We start from the raw sequence: 23,451 nt of genomic DNA, 5'->3' as shown, positions 1-23,451 counted from the left end.
TGGAGATTGTACAATAAAACGTTATAAATAAAATGCAAGGAAATAAGGTGACTAAGGACCTCTGTTTTATTTTACTTCTCATTATTTTGTTAAGTTTATTTATTTCTTTTGAGAGAGAACCAGAGAGTGTGAGCAGGGGAGAGGCAGAGAGAGAGGGAAAGAATCTCAAGCAGGCTCCCTGCTACAAGCACAGAGCCTAACACAGGAGCCCAACCCAGGAAAGTGTGAGATCATGACCTGAGCCGAAATCAAGAGTCCGATGCTCGGCTGACTGAGCCACCCAGGTGCCCCAGACCTCTCTTTTTAACTTTATGTTACATTTTGCAAATCTATTTTTCTGTACACATTACGTTGTAGGATGTTATTAGTCTTAGACACTTCAGAAACCAGACTAGCAAGGCATATCTATGACTTTGTGCATGAAGTGTCTTCTTGAGATAAATTTCTGGATGTGATCTTTGTATCTGAGGCATTCCGCTTCGTTCCAGTGTGGCTGAAGTGAATAGCAAATCTTTTGCAGTGTGTGGCTATTAGTGCTGTCTGCTCTCCTCAATTTGCCCATCTGAATTGACAGTTAAAGCTCCTTTTCTATAAATAGCAAGTTATTAGTTAAAGCATGGTTGCCATATGGCCAAATAGTCTCTATTGTTAAAGTGATTAAATGCAGTAGGGATGCCCAGTCTTTAAGAAGATACTATGTTCTGTGATAAAAGCCTGGGGATTATTTTTATTCCCAAACTAAAATGTATCAAGCTTATATAGCCTCTGTTTCTATATGCGTATGTATATTTATTCATCTTGTCACTACTTTTTAAAACTCTCAAAAAATGCCGTATGTATATTAAAGTGTGCAAAGTGCACTAATATTAAGTATACAGATTGATATATCTGTACTTTTTACATAGCTATACACTTGTGTTACTACTACCCAGACCAAGATATAGAACCAATCCCCAAGAAGTTCCCCGTACTTCTCTCCCTGTCAATAACCTTTTGGTTTTTAATATTTAAAAAAAATTTGTCTTTATGCTAATAAGCTTCCAAAAAGTAATTAAGTATTTTGAAGCACAGTTCCAATCTTATAAATTTGCTGGAAGTATTAACAATTATGATGACAAATAAAAACCTCTGTACAATGCTGAATAATGCAATAAACTATAATAATGATATTGTAAGTAATAAACTTCATTAGATGCTCACTGAAATCAAACAGAATTGCAAAGCGGAAACCTCATACAGTTCTATCCAAATCCCCCACCTGCGAACCAAAAAATAGAGCTGCCACACAGGCTGGTGAATGTTCTATTGGTCATGTTGCCAGGCAACCTCAGTCAGTACTGGAGACACCCAATTGAGCAGCAAAGACTCAGACTAGAAGGTATCTTGGAAACAGAAGGGTCCAGCTGAAGGAGAGGAAGGGAGGAGGGAGACAGAAAAATAAAGAGTGCCACTTGAACATTTATACATATTGGTCATGACCACAAACAATATTTTTCCTAGCAACATGCAGCTAGTTTAGAGTGAAATTCTTGGGGTTTCTACTTCCTTCACTGTGTTTTCTCCCTCGCTGCGTCTACAGGTATGAGTGCAAAGGTTTGGTAAGATGCATCATCATTAAGTCATTTTCAGCACATTCAAGCCATGCTAACTAAAAGTTCATTGAGATTTGAATCAGACAGTATTATATCTGATTTGTCATGCTTAAAACAATCTCACTTTTAAATTGATATACTTTCTTTAAAAAAGATGGAAAATACAACATGAAATCCTCACCACCTGAGTTAATCCTCTTCTTGGAAGGTAAAAGTAAAAAGGAAGAGCGAGGGAGGCGTGCCGAAGTCCTCTGGGAGGGCGTCAGAGGAGGTGCTGCCCACCAAGGAGATGGGGCAAAAATCTGGGATGATGACCTCAGCTGAGCCCTCTACTCTGAGATGCAACTTTCATGTATTTTTCTAGAAATTTATCTTCCATTCTCCACAGTTCTCTTTTTTTAAGTTTATTTATTTTTGAGAGAGAGAGACAGAGAGAGCGCGAGTGGGGGAGGGTCAGAGAGAGAGGGAGACACAGAATCAGAAGCAGGCTCCCGGCTCAGAGCTTTCAGCACAGAGCCCAACACGGGGCTGGAACTCACAAACCCTGAGATCGTGACCTGAACTGAAGTCAGACACTTAACCAACTGAGCCACCCAGGCTCCCCCATTCTCCTCAGTTTTATATAAAAGCTTTTCTACTTTACTATGCTCTACTCTCCTTCTTTCTTAACTGCTGACATACAGGGAAAACAGCCTCCATGAGCCAGGAAGCTCCTGCTAATTTACCACTACCCACACATTCTTTCATTCTTCCCTTCTGATGCTTCTTCCTCTTTAAGCCAAAGCCTTCATGCATGTTCTGGATCTTGTACCTGTGTATGTTCTAAAAGCCCTGACTCAAAGAAGTATTTTCTTTCTTCTGCATCTTTAGCCTTCTTCCTCTCCCCTGATTTCCTGATTTCTTCCTATCGGCATTAGACATGTCAAAGGATCGTTCCCCTTATAAACAAACCTGCATCCGTGCACAAATCCTCCCTTTATTCCAAGTCCACCTTCACCTACCCGGGAACTCTTGTCTCTACTCATAGCTAGACTTTTCCCAGAATATGTATATTCTCAGTCTTAAATCTGCATCCTCCACTCACCCCAGACCATACCGGGCACTTGCTTTTTCTGTTTGTCTGAAATTGTTCTTTCTAAGGCCACAAAAATTAGTTCTGGGACTGTCTAGAGAACATATGTTTTTGATCTCTTGGCATAACTTTGTACCATTGATCACTTCCTCTCTTTTAAAACATTCTTTCTGTTGGAATTTACAATGTTGTGTGCTCCTGGTTTTGTTTTTGTTTTTCTTTCTTCCCCGGATAGCCCTTGCCCATTCTTACTTGTGGGCTTACCTTTCTTTTAAATTCGTACTCTATAAGGTTCTTTGTGGCACCCTCTTTTTTCTTCCCCTCACACTCACACTCTCACTGAACACATTTGTCCAACTTCCATGGCTTTAGTTAACGCTGGTTTGCTGACTCCCCCAGCTTTCCCTCTCCTGAAATTCGTTTTATACTCACCTGCCTTGGCGGCTCCACCTGTGTGTCCCGCAGGAGCCTTTGGATCATCAGTCTACCAGCAAATTTATGCATACTCCTATTTTTTTTATAGTAAACTTAATTTTTCAAAGTATAAAAAAGTGATGGAATGCATAAAGAACAAAATAAAAATAAAATCAGTACTCTCTCTTAAAACTTTAAATATTTTTTTTACAGAAAAGTTGTCACATAATTGGATATTTCTCTACTTTGTACACAATTATTCTTACTCTCTACAGAAAGGCTGTTTCTTAACTTTTCATCTGGTGATGAGGTGATGGCAAACATCAAAATCCTGCTTTTAACAGAATGGTAGTAAAAATGCCTCAGTGATTTAAGTTGAAAGCGGTGCATTGGTACATAGCTCTGACACTCGGTTATCGGGAATGTACAAATGTCTTTTTATTCAAAAGTATAAAATAAATTATCCAGAAGCATGGACAATGACTGCGGTAAAGCATTACATTGTTGTCAACTGAAACCAGTAAATGATGGTTATAGTGATTTTCTTAAATAACAGCGAGCATTTTCTCCGGTCATTTCCCTCATCTGACTTTTCTGAAGTTATTGTTGAGGACCTCTGCCTTGAGTGCCCTCTCACAGTTCATTCATAATGGTAAAGCACTATTCTAAGAATTAGAACATGCCACCTCCCACACCACCTCCCCTTCCACCCATTCTGCCCATTCCAGGGTCCTTCTCTTTAGGAATTCTGGTGGCCACAACTTCCGCTGTAGTTAACTGAGAGGCCACCGTAGCAGCCTTCAGTAAAGCAGTTTTAACAACCGTAGTTGGATCAGCGATTCCTTTTTCAACCATATTCACAAAATCTCCTTGCATAGCATTATAACCAACTTCTGAGGAACTTCTGCATAGTTTTCACAACTATCAATGGTCCTTCAACACCTGCATTTTCAGAAATGGTCATTGCGGGAATTTTGAGTATTCTCTTAATAATGTCTGTACCAATTTTCTGATCTTTGTTAGCTGGAGTTATGGAATCCAAGGCTAGAATGCACTGAAGCAGGGCACAACCCTCTCCCAGAACAGTGCCTTCTTCAACAGCAGCTCATGTAGCATTGAGGGCATCTGTAATTCCTTCTTTCCACTCACTTCAACATCATTTGTCTCACCAACCTTCAGCACACCTGCTCCATCTGAGAGTTTTGTCAGATATTCACTCAGTTCTTCCTTTTCATATTCACTAGTTGTGCTATCTAACTGCTCAGTGATTTCTTGAATACATTTTTTATTGTGAGCCTTGTCATCTTTCGTCATGATGACCTCTCCTAATTTTCCTAAGTTGTGAGGATGAACATCTTTGAGATTTATTTTACTTTATTTTATTTTTAAATTTTTTTTTAACATTTATTTATTTTGGGGACAGAGAGAGACAGAGCATGAACGGGGGAGGAGCAGAGAGAGAGGGAGACACAGAATCGGAAACAGGCTCCAGGCTCTGAGCCATCAGCCCAGAGCCCGATGCGGGGCTCGAACCCACCGACCGCGAGATCGTGACCTGAGCTCAAGTCGGACGCCCAACCGACTGAGCCACCCAGGCGCCCCAGCATCTTTGAGATTTAGAGACAATCCTTCTTCTCCCAACACTGCACCATCAGTAGCAACAGCCATATCTTTAAGCTGGTTCTTTCTATTGTCACCAAAACCTGAAACTTTGACTTGCTACAACCTGAAGACCAACTTTTAGCTTCTTCAAAACCAGTGTACTCAGAGCTTCTCCATTAACATCTTCAGCATTTTATGACCAAAGGCTTATGATGAGCGTTGGCAATTTCAAGAGCAGGTACGATGGACTGAACATTGGAAATTTTCTTTTTGCTCAATACAACATAGGCATCCTAGAATTTACATTTCTGACCTTTTTATGTACTAACAAAGTTTAGAGAAATATAACGTCGATCAAACTTCATGCCTTCAGTAATTTCTAATTCATCCTTTAGTGTTTTTCCATCCGTTACTATAATGACACCCTTTCTTCCAAACCTTTTCATTGCATCAGAAATGATGTTGCCAATTCCTTTGTCTCCATTTGCAGAAATCATAGCAATCTGAGCAATTTCTTCAGGGGTATTCACGGATTTAGACTGCTTCTTAGTTTAGCAATTACAGCATTAACAGCTGACATGACACCTCTCCTGATTTCCATAGGATTAGCACCTTTGCTAATCTTCTCGGAGACTTCTTTGGCAATAGAGCGTGCCAGGACACTGGCAGCAGTAGTGCCACCTCCAGCCTCTTCAATTGTGTTATCGGCAAAATCCTGAACAAATTTAGCACCAGTATTTTTATATTTACCTTTTAAGTCAATGGACTTTGCAACAATCACACCACCTTTTTAAAATAACAAAATTATTTTGTTCATAATATCGATCACAATAATAGTGATAGCTAACATGTACTGATTAGTTACTGTGTCCCATTTCCTCTGATTCTCATCCTATGTATGTAACTTTACCATGCCCTTACAAGCAGCTATTGTTCTTATTGACATTTTGTAAACCTGGGAACAACTGGGGTTAGCCTGGGCAAATTAATCTCTGCAGTATCTCCAAATGAAACGGTGGTGGAGGTGAGGACTTAAATCAAAGTCCTTGTAATACTCCTAACCATACTATATTGTGATGAAGTTTAGAGAAAAAGAAATGAAACAAAACACCCCAACACTTTATGTATTTCTGTCTCTTTGGTACCAATATTTATTGTTGTGATACCTGTGCTGTTATTTCAGCATCTCAGTACTCGCACTTGATTGGCCCATGACTATAAACACAGTCTTTCTTAGGTGTTAAAATTACCATTTTGGTTTGGTTTGAAATGAAGAAGGAACTGAGAATATACAGTCAGGCCTGGAATAAGAGAAAAGGAGTTTCTGTAAAATGGCAAGTGGAGATGATGGGAGAACTTTGGGATAGCCAGGGGAGATGGTGTCATCTCCACAGAAGAGGAAGACAAGAACTGGAAAGTTGGGGAAAGAATGGAAGAAACATCTGATGATATATCCCGTAGAGCCGACTTCAAATTGAAGTGAAAATTCCTGGTTAGGTGATTTTTATAAGTTAAAAAAAAAAAAAAAAAAAAAAAAAAGGAGGAGACTATGGAGACGAAATGAGATGAGTGAAAAATGAATCTAAAAATATGGTGAAGAGAAATAAGATTTAAATATGATCAAGGAGAAATATAATTGAATAAAATGAGAAGAGTGGGAATAACCAGGAATTAAAAATGGTGTAAAGAAAAAGATCCAATACATCAGTAATAGGCTTCATTGATTCAGATTGCTGCCTTTGTAGGTATCTGCCAGAAATGTGGAGCAAAAAGAAAAATAAAATGTTGATTACTGTTCTGTGCTGCGGTGGAGCTCTGAATGAATGTGGGACATCTGAGCATCTTTATACTGATTGCATTTTTTTTTTTTTTTTTTTTGCAGCAGAGGAATCATACTAGCATTTTCTTTCTCAGTTTGAACAATGTTTCATTCCGCAGAAATTAATAGATAAGACACGTCGTAATGGAGCACACTCACTGATTTGTTTGGATGTCAATCAGTGGTTAGAATGTATTTACTAGGATTATCAAAATCAAAAGAAAACATTATAACCATCCAGCCACATAAAGTATAATCTTCCCATGGGGGAACCAGATGTTATTGATATTGAAGCATTATACTTTTGCTATTTGAGCTATAAAACTATAAAACCTTTGCAGAAAATTTATGAACTATTTGCTTTTAGAATTTGAACTTTGACTCACAAATAAACTGTAATAAGAAAAAATGTCCATTAATAACTCATTGTTTCTCACTGCAATATTGTAAACTACAAAAATCTTATTTCTAGAAAAGATATCTAACAATTGAGGCAAAATTAAGTAGGGTGGTAATCATTTCTCTCCTGCCCCCCACTGTTCTCCAGCCTCCCACCATATTCCACATAGCTCATTTCTGGTAAATAATTCTGAAAGAAAAATTATTTCCAGAAGTTGATTTAATTGACAATGACTGGCACAAAGTGATAAATGGACATACAGTTTTTGGTGACCTAGAGACTTAGTATTATTTAATTATTGCATTAAAATGAGAATTAAGGTCATTTAAAATAGCATTTTTAGATTAGACATTTAAAAACAGACCATAGGATAGATTATATTTGTTGTACAGTACATCTTTTACATTTTTTTTGTCTCAGTGGAAACAAATAATATGGGTGCTTGCTTTTAACAGGGAGTTTTTGCTCGTGGTAATTTGCTTTTTGAATCTAATCATTCTGTCATTAACTCAATAATGATTTTTTTCAGATTACAGGATACTATTGATGGAGACCACGTTTTCTGTAGCAGCAATCACTGTAGTTCTCAGGCACTTTATTTAGCATGCCATTTTAATCTAAATCATATAGAAGGGAAGAGCCTTTTGGGGCTCAAGTAGGTATGTCTTTAATATATTAAAGTTTCCTTACATGAGCAACATAAAATTCATTCATTTGTTTCTTCTTAGTTGAATTTGAGGAAATATAGGTTGCAACAGTGAGAGTGATTAGAAGTGAGTAGTCTTCTTCAGGAAACCATCAAAATCCTCAGAGGAGGACACAGGCAGCAACCTCTCTGACCTTGGCTGCAGCAACTTCTTACTAGGCACATCTTTAGAGGCAAGGGAAACAAAAGCAAAAATGAACTATTGGGACCTCATCAAGATAAAAAGCTTCTCACAGCGAAGCAAACAATCAACAAAACTGAAAGGTAGCCTATGGAATGGGAGAAGACATTTGCAAATGACATATCTGATAAAGGGTTAGTATCCAAAATCTATAAAGAATTTCTCAAACTCAACACCCCCAAAACAAAGAATCCAGTTATAAAAAGGGCAGAGGACATGTGTAGACACTTTTCTAAAGAAGACATACACATGGCTGACAGACCTATGAAAAGATGCTCAATATCACTCGTCATCAGGGAACTAAAAACCAAAACCACGATGAGATACCACCTCATTCCTATCAGAATGGCTAAAATTAACAACACAGGAAACAGAAGGTGTTGGTGGGATGCAGAGAAACCCTCTTGCACTGGTGTCGGGAATGCAAACTGGTACAACCACTCTGGACAATAGTGTGGAGCTTCCTCAGAAAGTTAAAAATAGCACTACCCTACAATGCAATGATTTTACTACTAGGTATTTTCCCAAATAATACAAAAATACAGATTTGAAAGGATACATGCACCCCAATGTTTACAGCAACACTGTCAACAGTAGGCACACTATGGAAAGAGCCCAAATGTCCTTCAACTGATGAATTGATAAAGAATGTGTGGTATATGTACACATTGGAATATTAGCCATCACAAAGAATGAAATCTTACCATTTCCAATGATGTGGTTGTAGAGTGTATTATGCTAGGTGAAATAAGTCATAGAAAGGGAAATACCATTTGATTTCACTCAAATGTGGAATTTAAGAAACAAAACAGATGAACATATGGGATGGAGAAAAAGAGAGAGGGAAACAAACCATGAAAGGCTCTGTAAGATAGAAAACATACTGAAGGTTGATGGAGGGATGTGGGTGGGGAATGAGCTAGATGGCTGATGGGTACTAAGGAGGGCACTTATTATGATGAGCACTGGGTATTGTACATAAGTGATTGACCACTGAATTCTACTCCTGAAACCAATATTCCACTGTATGTTAATTAACCAGAATTTAAATAAAAATTTGAAAAGAAGAAAAAAAAAAGAAATGAGTAGTCTTCCCCAATTTCAATCATTGCTTTTAAATACTGGTCCTGATGGTTTTAGGAAGGTATTTATTTGGAATAAAAACCACAAATGCAACCAAAAAAAGATAGTTCCTGAGTCCTGCATGAGACTCAGGTTTGGAAAGTTAGCTAGTTTCTTGAAAGGAATGTAGAGTTTTAATAGAATTTTATGTGGGGGCTAACTTTTATCTTTCCAAAGTCACATAGATTCTGTAACAGTAGACAGTTTTGGAAACAAAAAAGAGAAATCTGGAAACAGAATGCTTAAATCAGCCTTAATTTTAATAGGGAGTTCTGCCCTCCTTTTCCTTCTCACTTATTGTCTTTTGTGAAATTCTTTTGACAGTCCTTTGGGTCTGTTCTCTCTATGTGTTACATTTCATCACAGCTCCATGTGTGCTCATACACTCACGTATATGTATGCACAAATATCACATCACTAAGAATTTTATACTTTATCACTATTACATGGTAATTTTCTTACTTTCAGGCAAAACATATATTTTGCCATCATTCAGTTAATATATACTATTTCTGTATAATTTGAAAATTAGTAAAAATAATGGGAGGAATGAAAAAAATCCACACATTTGCCTCTGTTCTTTCTAGTACTTTTATAAGAAAAAGGTAAAAAAAATAGTTGTGATTATAGTCTATAAACAAGTGTGTATGTTAAATTGTTGAATTTTACAAGTATCATATAAGCTTTTTTCATGTTATTACAAAATTGCATAAGTTTCTAACAGCAGCATAATATTCTGTCAATTAGTTACGTATCTATTTTGAACTCCCTTTAATAAACAATGATGTGATACCATCTCCCTGTATAAAGCGTCTTCTGTCTTATAGGGCTTTTAAAGAGAGTTTTCCAGTAGAGAAATTATTGGTTCAAAGTATATGATTATTTTTAAGAAAATAGGTAATAGAGTTATACTTATTTCTAATAAACCACATTTTTTCCCAAGAAGTTTCTATCATTTTACATTACCCACAAAGTAAAAAAGGACCCACTTCATCCCACCTTTGCTGATATATAATTTTGTCAAAACAAGTATTTACTTTTTATGTACAGTTCTCCAGTTAGCACAATCCTTAATTGAATTAATAGGTAGTTTTCCCTGAAGACAAGGAAAATGTTGCTTTGTTTTTGGTCTGCTTGTTCATTTGCTTGTACATTAATGGTAATCTCTGCTCAACTTTTATATCTTGAAAAAAGTTATATCTTTCCCTTTCTCATGTGTTTTTGGGAAGTTTCCCTAATTTATAATACTTCTATGTTTTCTGTTATTGGATTATATACTCCATTATATTAGATTCCTTTATATTGATTAACAAGTTACACTCTTTAGCAATTTGATAAGACAAGATTGCTTTGCTGATACGAATACGAATTTTCATTCTTTGGGTATCTACTAATTTTACTTTACTGTTAATTAATTGGAGACTAATTAATCAATATTCTGATTTTTAATTCTTTATTTATGTCTTCCCTCTAATTGCCTGTCTTTTAAAGCCCTTAATTTATGATTAATAACTTTGCCAGGAAGGTTGCAGGAAATAAAACATAAACTGAAGTTGCAAATCAATGTAATAACTAAGTATATGGTAGCTTTATTACAGTGGACTTTTTTTTTTCCCCTTGGAGTGGAGGCCTGAATATTTTACCTGTTATTTTTGGAAAGAGTGGGCATTTCTTTCACATATCAATTATGCTTAAAAATTCACTATATTAAAATATTCAAGCAGGCAAATAAAATTTTATTTACATTTATGCAGCTCTAAGGTAAAATTTCAGAAAGCTCTAACCAATTTTCTAGAGTTTTCTATGATCAAATCTCTTTTCCTTTGTGCTGCTAGGGTCCTTTTGTGCCCTAGAGTTCTGGGCTTTTCTTTGACTCCCCCCCCCCTTTTATTTTGTATCCCACTAATTGCCAGCTGGAGCAGAGTGATTCTGATATAAATTTAAAGATAATTTAATATTATTTTTCATTATATTCTACAAATAAATGCCTCTGTTTTGGAAAGAAAGCCTAGAGAAGAAATAGCCTCTGTATGCTCCCCATTTCAAATAAGGAACACTTGTAATTCATTCCTTACACCTTTGGTTATGAAGAATTGAAAAGCCTTAAGGCCAGCTAGGAAGCTGAGGTTAAGGTTTTCTAATGGTTTGATATCTCAGTGGAAACATTTATTTTCTTTTTAATCATGTGATTTATGGCAGAAGATGGCCAGCTCACTGGCAGATGTCTGCTGGGAACTGTCTAAATGCTCTAGTGTTGTCTTAAATCTCTAGGTTTTATATCCAGTTGAACATTTTGGATTTCTGTTTTTCCCTCTTGGTAACTATTAATGAACAAGGTTAAACTACTGGTATGCCATTTTATAAGATGAATACTGAGCTGTCATTAAATACCTGAAACAAATAAATGATGAACAATTTTTAGGTTGATGAATACACTTTTTAAAACTATTGAATTTCATTATCTTTTTGAAGGTCATATATACTTTTTACAAGCTTTCTTTATGAAGACTTAATTTCATTATGTTTTAATGATAATCTATTGCTTGTAAAGTCTCATTAACATATATTTTAGGCTTTGACATTTGTAACATTTTCATAAAATGTATATTCCTATACTCAACCATGACTAAAAAGACCAGTGTGTAACAGACAGTCTTAACAAGTGGCATCTGCCTTATAAATATTCTATATAGAGTTTCACTCTTCTTTCAATCTCTCTATGCTCAATAATTCCATTTTTTTTTGCTGCATTGTCTCACATTAATAATTGCATATAATAACTACATTAAAAAGAGTTTCATATATTGGAATCATTCCTAATGTTTCACATATCTCCGTTCTTATCTCTACTCCAATAGTCTTCTGTGACTCCCCTACTGGGTCCCAAACCAGAAGGCAGGGCTTATGTCTTTCTATATCTTTTATGTTTCATGCCAAGCACATTGATGGCATCTGTGTAGGCACTCAATTGTAACTGTAGGATAAATTAAAGAAATACTTAAATTTTTCTAACTAGGTTAATAGTTTTATGCTGAAAGTAATACATGCTTATATTAAAATTCAAACCTACGAAAGACTATAAATCAGTTCCACTCTTGAGAAATTATCAAGGTTTAGGTGACAAATGAAATAGCAGTCAGACTGCCAGCCACAAGAGCTGGTTCACTCGAGCAGGCCATGTGATTATTTTGCCAGTCTCTGAGGCTGGATTGAGGTGACAGGGAGAACGTGAACTGTCCCCACCCCTTTCCTCCATCTCTTGGAATGCAATCTGTTTTCTCCCCAGGTGTCAAGGTTGTTAATCTCCCTTGAAAGCCATGAAATTTGTTGTGTCTTAGCTCAATAAATATAGCTGCATCTCTGTTTTCAATTATCTCCTTCTCTGATCCAGACCTTTCATATGGAAGAGGTAAATGTAAAAAGGAAGAAGATATTTTTACAAAATTACAGATTCCCTTCATGTTGGCTCACATGCGCCACCGTAGGGGCATTCAGTTAGCAGCAGGCACAACCAAGAGCTTCTTGCCCTATGCTCTGGCACCATGTTGATCAAGAGGAAGATGACCCAGAATTAAATTTGAATACTCTAGTCCCCTTTTGTCTGGGCTGTTACCTAAAGGTATACTAGTCAGGCTGGCTTGGGGTTCTTACTACGGCCAACAAAAAAAAAAATGTGCTAAGGACTGGGTGGAATCCCGTATTTTCAGAATGGTTTTACGGAATTTCCTACCCCTTTCATTAGTAGGTGGTCAATAAAAGACCCCTTTTTGGGGAAAGGCCAAATTTAGTAAGCCAACTTCCTTGTTCAGGTGGGTGGACCGGGAGTTGATTAGAAGGTTGGTTAGGTATCTTTTCTTCGGTCATTTTTTGAGGACATCATTCCAACAGTCAGCAAAAAACTTTGAATGGTAGGAAGTGTAGAAAATCCATCTGATACCATGATTATCATTCCATTTTTGGGTGGCCTTTGTGACAAAAGACATACCATTGTCAGACTGCAAATGGCCTGAAAATAAGAAAACATGACCCACTTTAGTTTTGTGGGCCACAGTGGTGTGGCCATAGGTGGCTGAATGGACTAAGACAGCAACACTGTAACCTGAGACCAGGTAGGGCTGTGACTTGGGTAGGTTGGTAACTTAGGTGTCTGTACCAAACACCGCCGTATTCAAACAGAGCTGTTCAGAATGGATAACTCTACATAGACAAATTAGATTAGTGGTTACCTAGGGCTAGAGTCCATGAGAACATTAGGAGATTATAGCAAAGGGGAACTGTTTGCTTTTGGGGTAACAGAAGTGTTCTAAAATTGTGCATAGCTCTGTGACTGTACTACAAGCCATTGCATTGTACACTTTAAATTAGTGAATTATATTGTCTATACGCTCTATCTCAATAAAGCTGTATTTTTAAAAGGGAGTTAGGAGTGGTGGCTTAGTGGCAACAGGGGAATTGGTAAGAAGTGAGTCAAATCTGAAAGCAGAGCCAATGGAATTTGCTGCATGATCAAATAAGAAATTAAAAAAAAGAAAAGAGAGAGAGTTCCACGGGAAACAAGTGTTGTCAAGGATTTGGAGAAAAGGGAACCCTCTTATACTGTTGGTGGGATTGCAAACTGGTGCAGCCACTCTGGAAAGCAGTATGGTGGTTCCTCAAAAAGTTAAAAATAGTACTACCCTGCAATCCAGCAATTACTCTACTAGGTATTTACCCAAAGGATACAAAAATACTAATTTGAAGGGATACATTCACCTCAATGTTTGTAGCAGCATTATCAACATTAGCCAAGTTATGGAAAGAGCGATGATTGGGTAAAAAGTTGTGGTATGTGTACAAATCTTGCCATTTGTAATGATGTGGATGGAGCTACAGAGTATTATGCTGAGCAAAATAAATCAGAGAAAGACAAATACTGTATGATTTCATTCATATGTGGAATTTAAGAAAGAAAACAAATGAACATAAGGGGAAATAAAAGAGGCAAACCAAGAAGCAGACTTTTAACTATGGAGAACAAACTGATGGTTACAGAAGGGGACATGGGCAGGGGATGGGTTAAACAGGTGATGGATGTTAAGGCGGGCACTTGTGATCAGCACTGGGTATTGTATGCAAGTGATGAATCATTAAATTCTACACCTGGACATAAAGAAGAAGATTTACAAAAAAGAGCACAAGGTTTTTGACCACGCTATGTCAAATGCTGCTTAGGAGTTATGTAAAATGGTGCTTGAGGATTGACCATTGGATTTGACCATTACACTGACTGTATCAAATAAGGTTTCCATATAGTTGCAGGGGCTAAAGCCTTTTGGGTTTAAGAGAGAATAGGAGGTTAGGGATATGGGGTGTATAGACAATGATTATACATAATTCTTTCCAGAAGTTTTGCTTCAAAGGTAAGCAGGGTGCTGGAAGAATCACTGAAGAGGGATGTGGGGTCAAATTAGTTTAAGAGTATTATTCATGTAGCATCTTCATATTGGTAACGTTGACTTATTAAAGAAGAAAAAACGATGCGGAAGAGACAAGTGCAATCAGTGAAACACTATGTGAGAGCAGAGGGTGTTGCCCTCCTAAAAGGACAGTCATCTGTTCTAGCCCTGGGACTTGCAGATTTAGGGTTGGCAGTAAATGGGAACAAGAAAATTCATAAATTCAACATGGCAGTAGGCAAAATACCCTTCTTATTGTTTATATCTTCTGTGCTAAGTGTAGAAGTGTAATGATAAGCTAAGAGGAAAAAGTGCGGAGATGGCCGTCTGAGGAAGGCAAGCAAGGTGGAGATTGATTTGAGTAGGAACTGTTGCAGGATTGCAGCAAAGCACAGAGAGTCTACTTGTAGTGTGATGTGAGTTTATAGAGTTAAAATGAGAACGGACAGCATATTCTGAGGAGGTTCTTTCTGGTGATGTTCGTCTATTTGCATGTTAGGAGTGGAATAGGGAAGAGTTGGATTTTTCACCTGGGTATTATTGATAAGGCTGCCATAACAAAGTATCACAGATTGGGTTGCTTACACACAGCAATTTATTCTGTCACAGATTGTAGAAGTCCAAAATCAGTGTGTTAGCAGATCTGATTTCATTCTGAGGTCTTTCTCTGTGGCATATAGGTGGCTGCCTTCTCTGTCTTCACATGGTCTTTCCTCTGTGTCCTAATTGCCTCTTCTTGTAAGGATGATTTGGATTAGGGAAAATGCATATGACCTCATTTTACCTTAATTACCTTTTAAAAGACTGTATCTCCAAATACAGTCACATTCTAAAATCTTGGAGATTAGGACTTCACATACAAATTCTGGCTTGGCAAAATTCAGCCCATAACAACCAGTGCTGGAGTTTTAAAAACGTAAAAATATTTGAGGGAGAATGGGGGTATATAAGAGATATGAATTATTGTTCTCATATAACTTACTACTTAACAAGGAGGGACAGACAATAAACAAATTTAAAAACTAATTTTTTTATATATGTTTGGGGGTAAGAGGTACAAAGGAGAAAGATTAAATGAGTTAAGAAATCCAGAGTGACTAAGTTGTGTGTATTATTTTTAATGGGTTGATAGGAAAGCTCACCAAGATTTGACATTTGAGCAGGGGGAAGTAAGATCTGAAGGAAATAAGAGCAGGCAGCCATAACCAACCACATCAGTGAACAGAGAAAATAGCATATGCGTACGCCCAGAGGCAAGGTATTTGTAAGGAACAGCCTGAGACCCAAGTCACCACCATAGAGAAAACAATGGTAGGAAAGGGGTAGAAAAGTATTAATCAGGGAATCAAATGATTGGTACATAAACATTTTGTTTTTGCCTTAAAAATATATATGTAATTTACACAGAATGAAATGCACAAATCTCAAGTGTATAGTTCAACGAGTTTTGACAATTGCAAAATCCTGTGTAATTCATCTCCATCAGAAACTCTTCTAAATATATTTTGGATTATTAAATTTAAAATATTGTAATTTGTAATACTCATAAATAGTAATATTAAATATATTTGTGATGTTCATCTTGTCCCCCGACACCCTGAATACACACAGAGTATACACTACTTCTGGAAAGGTGGGCAGAGAATTCTTACTCTTTTTCTCATTCTCTTGATGATTTCATGTTGATAATAATTTTACTGTTACTACTAATAATCGGTAATGTATATTGAGAACCTCCTAAGTTCCAGGCACTCTTATAAGAGTTTTGCATGTATTAATTAATTCAATACTCATCATAGGCTGTGAGGTAGCTATTATTGTTCATATTTTCTGAATAGAAAAACAGAGGCACAGAAGATTTAAATAACTTGAATTAAGCCATACAATTAGTGAGTGTTGGACTCAGATCCAACTCATGGCATTATAACTCTGCAATATATAATTTTAGATCTCATGCTAGGTTGCCTCCTAATAGTCAAATTTTATGTTATGAATATTCAAACTTTCCTTGCTTTAAATGCCAGTGAGGGCCTTTTGGTTTTGTTTTTTGTTTTTCTTTTTTTGCTTCTATTCCATTTTTCTCCCATAGGCATTCATTTAACATTATCTTTGCTTCTTTGTCTCATGGTATATCTTCCAGTGTGGTATGATTTTTAGAGTGGATCCTTTGTTTAAGCTATGGGTAGATCCCTCTAGGTCATTTTAATTTTTAACCTTCCTTCATACAAAGATCAGTCTTCCTGTCAATCATACCTGTGGCTAATGCAGCGCATTTTATTTTCAGTGCTTACACATTAGATTTATTAGTCTGTAAACCAGTTCTGCAAATTTGTCCAGTCATCAGCTCACAGAAGCTCCTGCATAGCTATTTAAAACATTTGAGGTACGTTGGTGCCTGAACCTTCTGGGAGCACTACCAGCAGTCTTACACTAGTTCCCAGGATGCTTTGGCAGCCTCACATATAGCCTCACAAAATAGAATGAATAAATTTGCACCTATTATGCAATTTTTACGAAATAAAATAAATGAGTACAGATAAAAATATGTCTAATAGCAACTAAACTAGACTCTCCATGGAAGTGATAACCTCCGAATTTTAAAACAAAAAACTCTTTCTCCTTGTTTAAAAACATATTTACCAACTCCTAAGCTTTATCTAGATTGTTTTATATTTGAAATATGTTTTTGATAAAGATAGGAAGATGGTATATATCTTCAGACAAAAATCCTGTAACGCATCATAGAATATCTGATGGATATAATGATTGGTGGGCAAGAAGAAAAAGAAAGGCAATCTTAACTAGCAAGATGGTACTTGATGGCTTTCTCTTAAAAGTATTCCCACCTAGGGAAGTACTTTTAATTTTTTTTAACGTTTATTTATTTTTGAGACAGAGAGAGACAGAGCATGAACGGGAGAGGGTCAGAGAGAGAGGGAGACACAGAATCTGAAACAGGCTCCAGGCTCTGAGCTGTCAGCACAGAGCCCGACGCGGGGCTCAAACTCACGGACCGCGAGATCGTGACCTGAGCCAAAGTTGGACGCTTAACCGACTGAGCCACCCAGGCGCCCCGAGAAGTACTTTTAAAGAGAGAAGGAACTGTGCTCAAAAGATACTGGAACAATTAGGAAAGGGGCTGTGTTTTCAGATAGAAGAGCCTGTAGTTTATGCAAGTTAGTCATGCTCCACATTGGTTTGGCAAGACAGGGATATTGCAGAACTTGGATTTGGCTTCAGAAACTGAGAAGTGTTTGCAAATAAATAGAGGCTTACTGGAATAAAAACATAATACAGATGCTGATTCTCTTAAATAAACCTGGGCTACCAACTGTGCTTATGTTGGTTTGTGTTACTGTGTGTTTTGTACCATCCTTCTGCTCCCATCAGTTTTGTTCTCATGAAGAGTATTGGAATACAGTGTATGAGATTACCATTATGCAAGTGCCAGCAGATATGGCTCAATGAATGATGAAATTTAGTGCATTTTCAAGGTGGAGGCAGGTGTTTTCAAAGTAGAGATAGAATTCGAAACTTGAAATATAAATGAAAAAAATCACACAACAACTTAGTTTTATCAGTTAGAATAGTGGGATTAGACTTCTCTCAGTGCTAATGACTTGATACATAGCTCATTCAGGCTATGAAATTAGAATAATTTGAGTAATGCTTGAAATGGCAATAAGATATGATTTTGACTTTCTATTACAGCTAAAATTTATATTAAATTCTGAATAACATTAACTGTTAGGCTCTTATTAGGAAATGTCTTATCTTAGACATTTTAATATTTAAAGTTAAGTGATTTCAGATTTTTTATTATAATATTCTTTATATTTTCTTTTAAAAATGTTCTCATTCTTTATCTTGCGTAAGCCTTTACAATATTTTGCCAGCTGAATAGGACAGGAAATATGTTATAAATAAAGACAATGAAGCACAGAGAGGCAAAATCCTGACCCAAAGTCATCATTTCATTTTATTAGAGCCAGGGATGGTGCTTTTATGCCTTTCATTATAGATCTTTATATAACATGTAAGATCTTTATGATAGGATCTTTTATTTTAAGATATTCCCATCTTAAATCTGGGGATGGCTATTTGGTAACCATCAGTGTTATATATACTTTTCTGTGGGACTTTTTTCTACAATAAACTGAAGAGAACTACTTCATCATAGGACCAAGAAACACAGAACATTTGACAGCTTGAATTGTTTCATACCTTGTATTCAGTAAAGCATGCATGCACAAAGTAACAGGAAATATGCGTCAGGGAATTCTTCACTTGTTACCAGGTTTAGAGGCTGAGTTCCAATGTTTAGTTATACACTTTACAGGAAAATGAAGTTGAAATGAAATAAAGTACATAATTAGCATGACATTTGTTTCCAGAAAAATCATCAGCAAACAGATAAACCCCACATATCCTATATTCTGTAGACTTGCACATTTTATACCTTTTTAAAAAAATATGCTGCATTAATGTAAATTTAACGTAGACAGTGAAGATAGACTCTGTTATGTTTTCAGCTGTCACTTTATGTAAATTTTGAATTCCTTGCTAGTCTGGATAGGTTGTTACAGGCAGTAGCCTTTGTATTGCTTTATGATGCAAAGTCAGCTGCTATTAATTTAAAGAGCATTTGCCTCAGCAAATTGCACTTTGATGTTTTTGAGACAGATATTTATGAAATATTCTGAGTACCTTTGTATTTTGTAGCTGTTCTTCTCAAATATCTTTCAAAATTGTATTACTTATTCACCTCAAAAATTTTAAGCTTCAGTTGATATTAAGTGTAGCAAATGGCATGAACCTATCTTTGGCCTGTTATATTTACGGTACATGACTTAACTGTCAATTTATTGTAAATGAATTAGCCAGGTAATTATTGCTTTTGATAGTGTAAATAAAACAAATATGTTTGTGGTATTAATTCTACATTTATTTAGAATACCTCTCAATAGGTAATTGTGCACATATCCGTATGCCTTTTAGAATTTGTGCTTTGGTTATTTGAAGTCACTTTAAACTAATATGTTGTCTCCCCTCTCATCATTTTTTGAATGTATGCTATCCATTCCAAATTACACATTTGTTGTGGATACTTTCTATGCAGACCAGATGGAGTTTTTAAGGTTAAGTAACTGATGAGTTATTTCGTGCAATGGTCCTTTTTGAGAATTTGAGACTTTATTTTGTTTTATACGTTAATAATTATCTGTCTTGCAAGATGCTTAAAAAGCATTATTGTGGCTAGTCCTCATAGCAAATCTTAGGTTTGGCATTGTTATTCTCATTTTATAGTTGAGAAAACAGGCTTTTTAAAAAAGGGTCCTGCAGATAGGAGGTGAATAGACACAGGCCTATCTGTGTGTAAAGTCCAGTTCTTAGTTACTCCAATTTATTGTATCCCGGGATGATTTCTGTTTTGGCAGTTATTAGCTCCTCAAAAGTGCTGAATCAGGGTAAGTTCAAGGATGCTCTATTTGATAACCTACTGCTCTACAGAATATCATCATAGGGATTTTTAAGAAAAGAGTACAACCTGAAAAAATCAAATAGTTGTCAAGTGCCCAGCAGAGTAGTGACAGACCTAGGATTAGCTGGTAGCGTTTTAGCCACCTGGTTTGCTTACAGTTCTCACTTATTGAGGCTTTTCATTCTGAATTTGAAGGTCAAGTGCTTATAAATATGGGAACATTAAATAAATCATGTATTTCATGTTTTATCCCTTTATACTAAAAAAAAACCTATGCACTAATGGCATTTCTTTTCCTTCTTTTTTAATATAGTGGGATGCATCCTGCTTTTTTCCTGGAGTTCACCCCTGTGGCTTGGATTTATCACTGTAGCATCTGTCTTCGATCTATGTGTTAACTAGAAATCAAGGGAAGACATGAGGAGGTTTGTTTACTGCAAGGTGGTTCTAGCCACTTCACTGATGTGGGTTCTCGTCGATGTCTTCCTACTCCTGTACTTCAGTGAATGTAACAAATGCGATGACAAGAAGGAGAGGTCCCTGCTACCTGCACTCAGGGGTAAGTGCTTACGAAGCAAATGTTGCTTACAGAGATGACAGCTGTGGTGACTCTCGACAAAACGTGAAACTTTGAAGTAGGGATTTTTTTCAGCTCTTGCGTTAGCAGAGCATTTTGGCAGAACTATTAATGTACATTTAACCGGGGGAAAGTTACTTCCTTCTCTCAGCCTCAGGTGTCCTGTTGGCAGAAATGAGAAGAGTTAGGTAACCTCTAAGGTACCTTCCAATTTCATAATTCCAGTGTTCTGTGACTGTATGGAAAGAATAATTTAGTGAACATTCAATTGGACAGAATTTAAAATTTAGGCCTCCAGAAGCAAAAACCCTTGGAGGCTAAGCACCTAACATACAAGGGGACAACTACTTAAGTAAGATGGTGGGGGTTGTAGCAAAATGCAAGGACACATGACACCCAGACTTCCAGAAGCAATAAACAGATGAACAAACAAACAAACAACTTTTTAAACAAAACGCATGTTGATGGCCAGATTCAGATTCAACAACCAAATTATTGCCTTGTGTTAAGTGCAAAAGGTAATGTCAGGTACAGGATAACATCACTTTAACTCAGTATTTCCCTCTTTAGGGATCGGTTTCATTGACAGGATAAGAGTGAATGATAAAGAAACGTAAAGATTTTTATACATGGTGGTTTATTAAGTCAAGTCGTAGGGATTCATTTTCTGCAGTTTATTAGTGTGACAAAAAGTAAGTCTTCAGTTCCATTTGAAATGTTTGTACCTTTTGGGGCACCTGGGTGGCTCAGTCAGTTAAGCATCCAACTTTCATTTAGGTCATGATCTCACGGTTCATGAGTTTGAGTTCCTCATTTGGCTTTGCACTGACAGCTCAGAGCCTGGAGCCTGCTTCAGATTCTGTGTCTCTCTCTCTCTCTCTCTGCCCCTCCCCCGCTCATGTTCTGTCTCTCTCTCTCTCTCTCAAAAATAAATAAAACATTTAAAAAAATTAAAAAAATTAAATGTTTGTACCTTTTGGAAAAGTAAATCTAAATGACTGGCTTGAGATTTGCATTTATTTGCAAAAAGCAGATACAGTCTGCTTTTAATGTTACAGATATTTTTGAGGTCATCTATGAATCAAAATATGTTAATAAGCAACTGTTGGTTATATGAGGCTTGGGAAACACAGAAGAGCATTTCCAAAAATTAGTTTTTGTGAAAAAGTATTTTGGACATTTTTTTTTTTTTTTTTTTGCATCAGATTGTAGCAGTGCTCTTACTCAATTGGAGGTATTCTGATGATCTTCCTCTTTGTGAAATGAGTTTCTTTCACTGTAGTTTTTGCCTAGCACAAAAAATTGAAAGTACCTTGGAAGTGACTGAGCCTCGACCCATTTAGGTAGTTTATATGCATATTTTATGCCTTTATACTAGAATTATTCAAAGAGGAGAACTTTATGAGTCTATCGGTTATTGATAAATGAACATGAGGATTGATATGTTAATCTTTGGTTAAAATCCCAGAAAAAAATCCTCCTTCTCTGCTTCTTTGTTAACTCAGTTGAGCTGCTGCTTGGCTGAAAGTGGAAATGTGGTTTGTTGGGTCTCATCAGTTTGGAATGATCACTTTGTCATTTGTTGAATAGAGACTTCTAGATTGGTCACAAAAAAAAATGTCATAATCTGATTCAGCAAAACTATGACAGCTTATTCTGCAAGTACCAAAAAAGTACAGCTTTGCTGATTTAAGTCCTTAATGCTCAGTCTTAAATCTCAAAATGTGAAATTTAATGATGCAAGGCAAAAATAGTAATTTTTCCTTATACTTAAGTTGTAAAATTAAACTATATTCTCCTTATTTTTAAGACTTAGTTAATGCTGTACATTAATATTTGTCTTGAATAAATGGGACTAAACTATAGGGTTTTAATTTTATTTTCTAATGTTACTTATTATTTCAGAATATTGCTCTATATAGGAATTTCTCCACATATTTAAAATAGTAATTTATGTACAGGCAGATGATGCTGTGCAAAGCGTATGTGCCTCAAAATTTCATGTCCTGCACACGTTAGAAACAGTCTTTTTGACTTAAAAAAAATGTTGATCCTTTTGGACTTAGGTGTCTCCATTATTTAAAAAACAAGGTTTTGTACTAGGTGATTTCTCAGATCCCTTTTAGTGCTAAATTTTAAACTGGTTTAAAGTACCCAATACTGGCATACACTATGAATTCATTTTTAAGATACACGTATTAATTTATTTATCAATTCATCAATTATTTAAGTGCCTATTGGGTCAACATTTTGTACACCTTAAACTTATATAATGTTCTATGACAATTATATCAAAAAAAAGAAAAGAAGGGAAAAGCCCAGTGATGGACAAAGGAAGACAAATTTCAAGCACCAGGACTTCTGAGTTCACAGTTAGTACAGATTGCCACATAGTTAAAAGCCCAGATTTTGTTCATCAACCTGGTCCTTGTCTCCTCCCCCTTGATCCAGTTGTATGACTTTGGCAAATCCCTTGGCAAAATCTTAATGTTTTCACTTCAGATCAGAACCTGAGAGATAGTAATTCTGCTTCACAGGGTTGCCTTGAGAATTAAATAGGATAATATGCATAAACCGTACAGTGAAGTATTGGTTCATGATAACCCTTTATCAATATCTGCTAAATGTTGTGAAGGTGCATGTATAGTCTGGATGATGCTCCAGACAGACTTTGCTCTTCAAGGTGAGTCAGGTCCCCAGTGGGGCATGTGTGGGGTGGTAGTGGTTATTTTGGGTGTAGCCCCAAAGGAGGAAGTAACTCAAATAAAATATTTGTTAAGTATCTACTACCTGCTAAGACCTGGTGGTATAAAGGAACTGAGGTTCCTACTATCTGGAACTTATAGTCACTAATAAAGTAAACATTTCTCTCTCCCTCTCTCTTAGTCTCTCTCTCTCCCTTTCTCTCTGTAAAAACATAATTTAGAAATGATTACGAAGCATAATGTGTGCAATGGATATTAGGATGAGGAAGAGGGATGCTCTCAGTAGGAAAATGTGTCTAGATTCTTAGATAACATTTCACAGAGGCTGTGGCATTTAAGCTGAG

The 23,451-nt window shown here is 36.4% G+C and overlaps 1 protein-coding gene and 1 pseudogene across 1 annotated transcript in view; one reads left to right on the top strand and one right to left on the bottom strand.

Moving 5' to 3' along the window:
- The window catches only part of GALNT13 (polypeptide N-acetylgalactosaminyltransferase 13), a 528,170-nt gene that overhangs the window by 47,923 nt on the left and 456,796 nt on the right, over window positions 1-23,451 (top strand). The window contains exon 3 of the mRNA XM_049615630.1: window positions 20,139-20,384. Coding sequence (XP_049471587.1) covers window positions 20,243-20,384 — 142 coding nt within the window. The 5' untranslated portion in view covers window positions 20,139-20,242. The remainder of the gene's footprint in view (window positions 1-20,138; window positions 20,385-23,451) is intronic.
- LOC125911408 (60 kDa heat shock protein, mitochondrial-like) lies at window positions 3,751-5,893 on the bottom strand (annotated as a pseudogene).

The sequence above is a fragment of the Panthera uncia genome, assembly GCF_023721935.1.
Source record: "Panthera uncia isolate 11264 chromosome C1 unlocalized genomic scaffold, Puncia_PCG_1.0 HiC_scaffold_3, whole genome shotgun sequence".
Lineage (NCBI taxonomy): Eukaryota > Metazoa > Chordata > Mammalia > Carnivora > Felidae > Panthera > Panthera uncia.
This window is presented reverse-complemented; position numbering and strand designations above follow the sequence as displayed.